This window comes from Neolamprologus brichardi, chromosome 7 (genome assembly GCF_056152115.1).
Source record: "Neolamprologus brichardi isolate AB-2024 chromosome 7, ASM5615211v1, whole genome shotgun sequence".
Lineage (NCBI taxonomy): Eukaryota > Metazoa > Chordata > Actinopteri > Cichliformes > Cichlidae > Neolamprologus > Neolamprologus brichardi.
The window spans coordinates 4894161-4904707 of NC_142110.1; the positions used below are offsets into that span (position 1 = coordinate 4894161).

General features: G+C 40.5%; 2 protein-coding genes across 2 annotated transcripts; one reads left to right on the plus strand and one right to left on the minus strand.

Moving 5' to 3' along the window:
• Window positions 1-188: 188 nt before the first annotated feature.
• Window positions 189-6826, minus strand: slc15a5 (solute carrier family 15 member 5). The gene is made up of 9 exons (XM_087844334.1): window positions 6475-6826; window positions 5112-5334; window positions 3925-4094; window positions 3594-3814; window positions 3318-3504; window positions 2960-3148; window positions 2708-2839; window positions 839-947; window positions 189-580 (listed from the first exon to the last, which is right to left on the minus strand). The coding sequence occupies exons 1-9, from the start codon at window positions 6824-6826 to the stop codon at window positions 457-459; spliced, it is 1707 nt and encodes a 568-aa protein (XP_087700460.1). The 3' UTR covers window positions 189-456.
• Window positions 6827-8409: 1583 nt separating this feature from the next.
• Window positions 8410-10440, plus strand: ccdc34 (coiled-coil domain containing 34). The gene is made up of 7 exons (XM_087842912.1): window positions 8410-8607; window positions 8855-9105; window positions 9188-9311; window positions 9424-9531; window positions 9617-9775; window positions 9859-9988; window positions 10134-10440. The coding sequence occupies exons 2-7, from the start codon at window positions 8870-8872 to the stop codon at window positions 10316-10318; spliced, it is 942 nt and encodes a 313-aa protein (XP_087699038.1). The 5' UTR covers window positions 8410-8607; window positions 8855-8869; the 3' UTR covers window positions 10319-10440.
• The last annotated feature ends 107 nt before the right edge of the window (window positions 10441-10547 follow it).

The window sequence follows — 10547 nt, forward strand, 5'->3', positions numbered from 1 at the left end:
TGTGTCATGTCTAAAATTGATCACGTTTAAGCACACTTTGTTTGGAAAAGTGGTTAATAGCTTTAGGTCTGATTTTTATTGTGAGGAGAGCTTGAAATAGGATTGCTTTGTAATTGCAGCTACTGTTCAGTCACGTAAACAGAGTCATTGCTTTAGCTAAACTGCCTTAAAGTAAGGACCATGCATACTAATAATAATATTCTTTATTGAGTTTATTGTACTAATATTCACCTTTTCAATATAGAAATGTCACAGTTTACTCCTGAATTCACATTTATGTAAATAAAACAAAGCTCACAATTCATGACGTTTACTTAAATACACAATATACGTGAAAATAAATAAAATATGAACACTTCATATATTACATTTTTACAATTTAGTCAATCACTATAAATTTTGACTCGGTATCAAAGTGCTAGCACCAGTAACAGAGGACATTTTTAGAGAAATCATTCATAAAATGCAGTCGGTGTGGTCTACAGTGTCGTAGAAGCGCAGACAGGCCTTGTAATGCTGCAGCTTCTCAGTCAGAGGGCTGATGGTCAGCGCTTTGCCCTGAACACTTAGGTCCACGTACCTGCACAACATTAATGTAACAAGAAATACACTTAGAGCTGTGATACTTTTTTTTTCTTTTTACAAATATATAAATACTTGTAAAGACATGCTTTGAATAAAAAGTTTACACTGAAACCGTTTAGTTATCATCTTTCTTATATCAAACTCTATGTATGTGTTTTTGCTGAAACATCAAATTCTTTACCAGCTGTTGATATGAACCTACAACAGACTGGGATGGACATGGAACAACCATCGTCTACCTGTTTTACTGTACCTGTATGACACACTCCAAAATGCCAGCGTATTTACAGCCATCAGTGTGGCCAAGAGGAAGAAGAATCTCTCCAAATTGCCATCATGCAGTGTGCTTGGGTAAAAGCTTCCTGTAACAGAGCACCACAGTGTTTAGTACTAGTGATGGGATTTCCGGCTCTTTTTAGAGATCCGGCTCTTTCGGTTCGGCTCACTAAAAAGAGCCGGCTCTTTCGGCTCCGAACCGGCTCTTCAGGTTGTTTTGTTGCTTTAATTAATTTATTATTAACAATAATATAAAATTATGCACAAAAGGAATTACTAACGTAAAAAAACGTGGTTTTATTTATATATGTTTATATATAAACACACCAAATCCGGTCGTTGGTACTTGCTGGCTTGTGTAGCCACTAGGTAACAAAAGCTCAACACTGCGCCCAGCATCCTGGAGCACTTCTGTTGTCTTTTGTACGTGTTTTGAGTTTTTACGTGCTTTGGAGTTTGTACGTGTTTTTACGTGTTTTGGAGTTTGTACGTGATTTGAAGTTTGTACGTGCTTTGTCTCTAGGGGCCACCGTAAATATACTTTTATTTATTCACTCCACATAAAATGTAATAAATAAATCATATAATACAAAAATCAACTATTCACATTTCAAATTTTAACTATTTAAATTTTCAGCTTTTTCCTTTTACAAATTTAAAGTGAAACAACACAAAACACTGCAAACCACAACACAATTAAATATAAATTAAAATATGAAAACAAAAAGAAGATGCATATTCTCTGTCATATGGGCCTGCATGAATAAACTTTCTGAATCATTTATCATCTGCGACCGAAAATAGTTGTGGATGATTACTATATCTTTCTAATGTGACGTTGTTGTCCCTGGCTCTCTTTCTCTCCCTCTGGCTCTGTTCCTGTGCTACTGAGTGTAACTACCGCCCCTCCCCCCTCTGCCCAGCGTAAAGCACAAGGCTCACGTGCGGAGTGAAGCGGGAAAAAAGTGCGAGAGAGTATGGAGCCCCGCAGGGGACATGGGAGAAAAAAAAAATTAAGACGGACTTTTGCGAGATCTCGCAAAAGTTTTGCGAGATCTTGCAAAACTAACTCGGGATCTCGCAAAAGTTTTGCGAGATCTCGCAAAACAAACTCAGGATCTCGCAAAACAAACTCGGGATCTCGCAAAACTTTTGCGAGATCTCGCAAAACAAACTCGGGATCTCGCAAAACTTTTGCGAGATCTCGCAAACGTTTTAGCCGCATTCTTCGGACGCTAGCTCGAAGCCGACCGGGAGGTCGAGGCACGATGTGCCGGGAAAGCGGTGTTCCTCCCGGCTGTAGTAGGTCTCGACCTCCCGATAGCTCGAAGCTAACGGGAGGTCTCGACCTCCCGTTAGCTTCAAGCTAATGGAAAGAATGCGGCTAAAACTTTTGCGAGATCTCGCAAAAGTTTTGCGAGATCCCGAGTTTGTTTTGCGAGATCTCGCAAAAGTTTTGCGAGTTCCTGAGTTTGTTTTGCGAGATCTCGCAAAAGTTTTGCGAGATCCCGAGTTTGTTTTGCGAGATCTCGCAAAACTTTTGCGAGATCCCGAGTTTGTTTTGCGAGATCTCGCAAAACTTTTGCGAGATCTCGCAAAAGTCCATCTTAATTTTTTTTTCTCCCATGTCCCCTGCGGGGCTCCGTAAGAGAGAGGCTGAGAGAAAGGAAAAAAAAAACCCATGTGACGGCTCGCGATAAGGAGCCGGCTCGCGTCGTTCACGTCAAAGACCCAGCTCTAAGAGCCATTTCGTTCGCGAACGACCCATCACTATTTAGTACCAGTGCCTCTATGTCATTTGTTAGTCCTGTATTTGTATTTTCTTGTTTGTTTGTTTGAATTTTACCTCCAGAGAGAAAGTACATCAGCTGAATAATAAAGGCACCGAGAAAACATCCCCCTCCATAGGACAGAGTGAGGAAGTGCAGGGCGATCCCTCTGATGTGGCTCGGGGTGAGCTGGAAAGAAATGAGGGAGCCTGCCAGACAACAGAAACTGTATGAGCATGTCTCCTGCTGCTTATTTGCCACATTATACTCGTTTCACAAATCAGAACGATATGCACAAACGGAGACATAACAGTAAGTCTCCCACTCACACGCAGGGGTGACAAGAGCTTCTGCCAGACCGAGCAGGATGTACTGAGGAGCCAGTTGGAAACACGGCATGGAAGAAACTTGCAAAAGCTTTCCAGAACGTGTCTGCTCCACCAGGGGGTAAGACTTCCTCTGCAGCTCAGTCAAACCTGCAACCAGGACCGACAGAGTGGCACATGCATGGCCCAGAGCTGGAGGGGGAGGATGGACAGGGTGGGGTGATGAGAGAGGGGGCTGAGGAACGGGAGGTTGTGATTACAAGACAAAAAGAGGGAATGAGAGGAGATAAAGGAATATTTAAGAGGATAAATAACGACAACGTGCGAACTAGTTGGGGCTTGCGTGCATGTAAATACTCACTAATACGTTTTACAGGTGCTGGAGGAGTTTTTTCCATGGACAGGTAGCAGGTCATCACACACTCCATCAGTGGCGCTAAGAGCAGCAGAGGCAGGATGCTGATCACATTCATGGCAGCGATGGGCAAAAGGTGGTCCTTCAGGTGAAGGTTGGAGCTCATCGTCTGAATGTAGTAACCTGAGGGGATCTGTGGGAGGCGTATTTCTTAACCAGACCTGAAGGCGATTAAACATGTCAGTTTTCTGCTTCATGCATTGTAATTTCTCAGGGACCTACCTGTGTGAGGCAGACTCTGTAGAGCAGCTGAAGCCCGTAAAGAGGGAAGAGCTTGGCCAGGACTTTGGCATTCTCCACGTGAGTCTCACTGTACCGGCCACCATTATTCTCTTTCGCCCGGTCCAGCCAAGATGCTACCTGTCCGCTCAAGTAGCGATAGTGGAGGCAGCACATCTTGAAAGAGTTCAAGAAAACTCCCAATGTGGTCAGTAATGATCCACCTAAGCTCAATAAAAGCATGAAGCACGAACAGTTTAACTTTTTGTGGCCTGTACAAAAAAGGAGACGAGGAAGAGGTTTTCTCTTTCTAATCCTTTTTTTGGTATCTTACCTTTCTTGGGTTTGTAGGTGAGGTTACTGCGCATCATGTGTATGGCAATGAGAGCCAGCAGCACTGAGGTGAAGGGGATGAGGAAGCCCAGATTTTTGGCCACAGATTGCTGGATGTAAGCAATGCCCAGAAACACAACAGTGGAATTCAGATTCACCAGCCAGTAGAACCTAAATTAAGAGAAAAAAATCTTAGAGTGAGCCAGTGATATTGGTCAGACTTAAATCCAAAATATCTTTGTGCTAATTTCATCATCTACGGTGGTTCAATTTAAACTTGTTTTGTCAATGAAAGGAGGAGGAGTCCTTAGAGGTAGAGATGCACCGATACCGATACTGGTATCGGGTATCGGGGCCGATACTGTAAAATGTGTGTGTACTCATACTCGGAAAAGTTAACCGATACCAACTTATTTCATTAATCAGAAGGTGGCTTGTCATTTCTGTTGTAGTTTTTTAGATTGGCCACTAGGGGGCCAACTATTATTTTATTTATTATTTATTTTATAATTTTTTATATTTTATTATTTATTTAATAATAATTATTTTGTTTGTTTGTTTACAATATGGACACTCTGCAATAATTTTTAAAAGTTTATTTTATTCGCAAACCTAATTTGTATTTATTTTATTCCAAACAGAAGTGTTTATTTATTATTCTGAAAGCTCGAGACAGTGCCAATAGTTCAGTGATATTTTGTAAAATTACAATGTGGAGACTCTGCAATAATTTAACAGAAGTGCTTATTTTTCACTTGAAATTTTTTTGTGGCCATTTTTATTAAGATTTTATTTTTTATCAACAGGGAATATAATAAAACCTGTCTTCCAATTAATTGTATTTGTGTGTGTGGGTGTGTGTGTGTGTGTGTGTGTGTGTGTGTGTGTGTGGTAGAAGTATCGTTTTTTGTACTCTGTATCGGCAAGTACTCAGATCCAAGTATCGGTATCGTATCGGTTTGAAAAAATTGGTATCGTTGCATCCCTACTTAGAGGAAACCCCCCATGCACTCTAGTATAGAATTACCATTATGTCAGAAAGGTTTGTTTGTAATATAATAACAAAGACATGTCACTACTACTTTTTTTGTCTGAAATCAAACCATACAAAACCCAACCTCGCAGAACTAAAAATGAATCTACTGGTAAACTACACGTATGATGCGTCAGAGTAGCCTCATCACCTACCAGTTGAAGAAGGTCAGGAGCTGGTGCTGGTTGTAGCCCTGCAGGTTGTAAGCTCCCATGGGGCAGAGGATAGCTCGGATGCCACCGATGCCCAGTGCAGCAGCCAGCAGGCCAGTGTAAAAAAGAATCTGCTGCTCCCGAGACCCCAGCTGGTGGGTCATGTGGTGGCTGTCGATGTAGAAATCCTCAAAGGGAAATGCCACCACAGGCAGCATGGCTGTACCTACAGTGGCAGATGCATCTAATGATTCTGAGTGATATTTTCTTTTTGGCAATGGTTGATTTGATACATTCATGAGATATGTAGTCAAAAAACAATTACTGAAACAAATGAAAAGAAGTACAAGTTGCCCACCTGTTTTCCTGCCATTTAAAAATAAAATAAATACATTATAATATTATTAGGGATGCAACGATACCAATTTTTTCAAACCGATACGATACCGATACTTGGATCTGAGTACTTGCCGATACAGAGTACAAAAACCGATACTTCTACCACACACACACACAAATGCAATGAATTGGAAGACAGATTTTATTTTATTCTCTGCTGATAATAAATAATATCTTAATAGAAATAACCACAAAAAAATTTCAAGTGAAAAATAAGCACTTCTGTTAAATTATTGCAGAGTCTCCACATTGTAATTTAACAAAATATCACTGAACTATTGGCACTGTCCCGAGCTTTCAGAATAATAAATAAACACTTCTGTTTATTTATTATATTTCACATCGCAGCTCGAGTATGCTGAGAAGACGGTGCAATCCTATGTTTTCCACGACCGGCATTGGCTGGTCATCCAGAGCGATAAAATGAGTCAGAGCCTCTGTTATTTTAACTGCCTGTGGATTTTCTTTTGACATTTTTCATCGTGTTTCCAAAACCTGAGTTAAAGTTGGCTGTTCCACACTGCTGACATTTTGCTTACCCTAGCTACAGCAGCCTCCAGTTTCTCTTTTTTATCTGGAGCTGCCAGTCTCACTCGCCTAAACCCTGTGCCTGTTTAGTCCCCCTAGTGGCCAATCTAAAAAACTACAACAGAAATGACAAGCCACCCTCTGATTAATGAAATAAGTTGGTATCGGTTCATGGTATCGGTTAACTTTTACGAGTATGAGTACACACACATTTTACAGTATCGGCCCCGATACCTGATACCAGTATCGGTATCAGTGCATCCCTAAATATTATAACATTATAAACAGCTGTCATCGCCTAATATCTGGCATCAGATCTTACTCTAGTCTTGCTTTTCACAATAATACAGTCCAAGATGGTAAACACTGTTTTAGAAGTCATAAGGCTTCAAATTCTTGGCAGCCAACTTGTGTCAAGCTTTAATCCCTTGTGTCTTACCAAAGAAATGAAGAAACGCACACACGTATAGCACCTTAGTCCTTCCTAGACAGGCTTCTGCAAACCAGCCAACCAGAACAGGGGTGAGTGTGCTGGCTCCTATGAAGCACAGGTTGACTGTTGCAGCGAGGTAGTTGTCATATCCGAGCTTCACAGTGCAAAATAGAATCATGTTACATACAATCCCAAAGAAAGTGAACCTTTCAAACAACTCCACAAGAAGTACACAGATGATCACTTGGAGCTTCTTGCGAGGCTTCTTTCGTGGTCTCTGGTCTAGATGAGGCGTGTGGGAGATACGTCGCAGTGGGCTTCTGCCCTCTGGGAGTCTCCTGAAGTCTCCAGCTACCATCCCGGGCAGCTCTTCTGCTTGGTGGGGTGAATGCTGTCAGTAAAGAGCTTTGAATGAGAACTGCTGCCCTTGTCGGGAAGGAGTAACAGAAGCTGGAATCTCACAACCAGGTGTGACTCTGACACTGGACACGTATACTCAGCCACACCCACCTGTTTTCTGCAAATGGCCATACCTGATTCGTCCATCTTTATTTTACTGGGAACTGTGGATGTATTACTCAGATTTCACACATTATGAAAAACTATATAAAGGAGGAGTGATGGATGGGAGCTATTTAGAGGACAACCCTAAAATATTTCTAATATTTCAAAAGATAAACATGTGGCTGTTTGATTTATTTATTTTTGTTTTTTAAATAATGATCTTTAATGCTGTGAAGATAGCATTATTATCCAGATCAAACGGGTTCAATTTCACTTCAAGTCATCTTATAAGATACCTGGTATAAATAATGACTTAAATAATGTTGCCAATGAATGGTCTGTCATGTGATGATAAATATAATCAGTTTATTAAGTGGAGCTCTGGAGTAGTAGTAGTTAGTTATTGGGCTCGTATTCCCAGAAACTAATGTCTCCCTTTGAAGGTTAATCTTTCCATGATTGAGGTTAACCATGGTTGCTGACATGCTCACTGTTTTCAGGTAACATGATCACAGTTGTATTGTGGGAACGTACGATATTATTGTAACATTAAAAAAATAAACAAGTGCAGAAGGTTTTACAAACACTCACAAAATATTACATGTCTCTGTGAAAGCAGCTCTTCTCTTCACTTCCCCGTACAACCTCATTTTGACTGGCCTGCTGGTAATTAGACTCAAAATGTTAAGTGAGAGTGAGACAGGGTGCATGTGCAGGTTAACTTCAACTAGAGGAGCTCTGAGACAGACGGCATTTTATCACTGTAGGAGGTGAACTAGCTGTCCAAACAAGCAATGAACATTGGAATTCATTAAAGTACACAGTCTACAGTCCTTAATAGACTTATTTTTAGACTTATCTACATTTTATTGATATGCTGACAACATTTAATGATAAGCACCTTGCAATAATACTACCAGAAATGAAGCAAGAGTCCAATCAATATATCTGATTTCTCTGTCTTCCCCACCTTTAGGAATATCCCATGTAACAAAATATGATAGAAGCAGTCATTCTAATGAACCTCACAAAATGATTGAAGCTTTATCATATTTAAATGTCCCAATTGCCTTCTTTAATGAAGAAACAGCTAAAAGTTTACACACAGTGTGTCATACACTCATCACAAACATGAATGTCATGGTAATTTTGGGCTTCATATGATGTCTTTGAATTTTTTTCCAGATTGGAATGGTTGTACAGTATACATCTTTAATGCGTTAGAAAACAAGAATTAAGTTAAAAAGTTTGAATTTCTTTTCGGATTTAATCCTTTAAAGCAAAAAAAAAAAAAAAGTGGCCTATATTTTAGTGTAATTTAAATTGGGAAGTAATATACAAACGTGAGGTTTTGTACCATTATTGCTTTAAATAAAAAGTGGAAATGTGAAGCTGTTTGAGCAGTTTGATTTTGGACTGTTAAACTGCATGCGTTTTTGTGGTGTCGCCATGGTTACGAAAACAGCGTCCAGCTGAGCGTGGGGGCGTGGTGTATCATGGGAAAAAGTTTGTAAATCACTTCTAACCTCCGCTGCTGCAAACTCGTGATTGGAAGAAGAGACCAGCTGGCCTGGAAAGAGACAGTTAACCTGTCAAACTAAACATAATAGCTCCAGTTTGCATTAGTTTTTTCCGGTAAGCTAGTTTGCTCTGCTAATGTTTCATAGCAAGTCACAAAATGTGTTTATGTTGACGTTAGAGTGAGCTAAGGAGCTGAGCTAACGTTAGCATGCTGCTAAATACATATTTTCAAATAGCGTCGTCCGTGTCTGGCATTGGAATTTCAGATTTATGTGCCTCATTACCCATTTCTTTTACATTTTACATAAGAAAACAGAAAAGACTTAGCGAACTTTGTTCGCTTTTGTGCTGTCCGCTGCAGATTTGCTGGCTAGTGATGTCTGGAGAGAGGCTACCCAACGGCTTCAGCTCGACCCCTCTCAAAGACTTCCATCCATCAAAGGACTTTGGCGACGGAATCCTATCCGACGAAGAAGACACTTTTTCTCTGCTTTCTCCAATCTATCATGACAGCTTCGACAGTGACGAAGAAGAACTGAGATCCATCCCAGATCAGCAGACCACTTCCCCCAGAGAGAGGGATGACTCCAGGCTCAGTATTTCACCATTCAGGTGCTGCCGTAAAGCTTTAGTTCAGCTTTAGTTCTGGCTTGTTTGGGGCATAGCTAATTTTATATCTGCGTTTATTTTATAGATGTGAGCTACCAAAAGCGATTTCGGAGCAGCCTGCAGCTTCACCTACCCTCAGTGCGTGGGAAATGTGGTTGGTGAATAAAGTAAAAGAGGAGCGTCTTAAGCAGGAAAAGAAAGTAGAAAAGGCATGCAGTCATTAGTCCCATCCCCATAATAGACAAGTGTTTTTATTCTGATTGTAATTTGTTGTTGTGACCATTTCACCCCAATAAAAGCTCCGTGTGTCCCGTATATTAGGAGCACTTAATAAAAGAAAAAAAAGAAAAACAAGAACGGGAGCAGGAACAGAACAAGCTCATCATGGAAAAGAAGATCCAAGAATGGCTAAAACTTAAAACAGAACAGGTAAACAACTTCTTAAGTAAAATTGTTGTGTTGATCTTCTTATCTGCTACGTTACAGTCTTTTATGTTTCTTGTTATAATTCTAGGAGAGACATGAGCAACTTCTTAAACAAAGAAAGGAGGAGGAGGAGATGCAGAGGCAGCAGGAGAGACGGCGCGAGACTGAACAGAAAGCTCAACGAAAGTACAAAGACTGGCTGCAAAGAAAGAACCAAGAAAAAATAGAAAAGGAAAAGAAGGAGAAAGTAATCAGGCTCTCGTTCAGCTGTCTCTTCTTTTTTAAATTCCAAATGGTTTCTCAGAGATTTCTTTTGTATCTTTTTGACAGGAGGAAGCCTCCCTGAAGGAGGAGCAGGAGATGGAGCGGCGTAGGAGGGCTGAAGAGAAGTTTAAGGAATGGCTGGCAAAGGCCAATGAAAAAAGCAAAGCTAGTCCCAAAAAGCCCAGCTATCCATCAAGTATGTTTATTTGAATTAACTTGGCGTTATTGGGTTTATTTCACTCAAACATCATAATCATTCCATAGATAGACGGTAGCTCATTAGTTTAATTAGACTTCCAGAGATTTATGTGTCACTGTTGCATTGGATTGTTTTTCTCTAGGTCCCTATGACAAATCCTACCCATCGCCCAGTTTTGTCAATCCAATCCCCTGGAAGCCAATCCATGTCCCTCCTCCAGAACCATCCTCCCTCGAGACATCAAGCAAGAAACCTCTGAAACAGAGAAGAAGTCAACAGAGCCTCAGCAACACGTTTAGTCCAGCACATTTGCAGCAGAAGAGATGACACAGCAGGTTGACGTGTATGACTGTGATGCGGCAGCTTAGTTACGGGCTTAACTGTGATTTCTGCACCACCACAGCTTCTGGGCCAAGACTCTGAAAAAAATAAACAAAAAATAAACAAAATTTAAAAAAAAAAAACAATCCTTGTGTGCTGAGTCACACAAGGATTTGTGTTCTCTTAAGGTGGTTGTGGTGAAGATGTATTTGGTTTATGTTTTTGTTTTTAAATT

Coding starts and splice junctions, on each gene's coding strand:
- slc15a5 (XM_087844334.1), bottom strand. CDS start 6,826: ATGGTAGCTGGAGACTTCAGGAGACTCCCAGAGGGCAGAAGCCCACTG. Junction 3,815..3,924: donor CACCTACAAACCCAAGAAAG/GTAAGATACCAA, acceptor TATTGAGCTTAG/GTGGATCATTACTGACCACA. Junction 3,505..3,593: donor ACAGAGTCTGCCTCACACAG/GTAGGTCCCTGA, acceptor CGCCTCCCACAG/ATCCCCTCAGGTTACTACAT.
- ccdc34 (XM_087842912.1), top strand. CDS start 8,870: ATGTCTGGAGAGAGGCTACCCAACGGCTTCAGCTCGACCCCTCTCAAA. Junction 9,312..9,423: donor AGGAAAAGAAAGTAGAAAAG/GCATGCAGTCAT, acceptor CCCGTATATTAG/GAGCACTTAATAAAAGAAAA. Junction 9,532..9,616: donor TAAAACTTAAAACAGAACAG/GTAAACAACTTC, acceptor TTATAATTCTAG/GAGAGACATGAGCAACTTCT.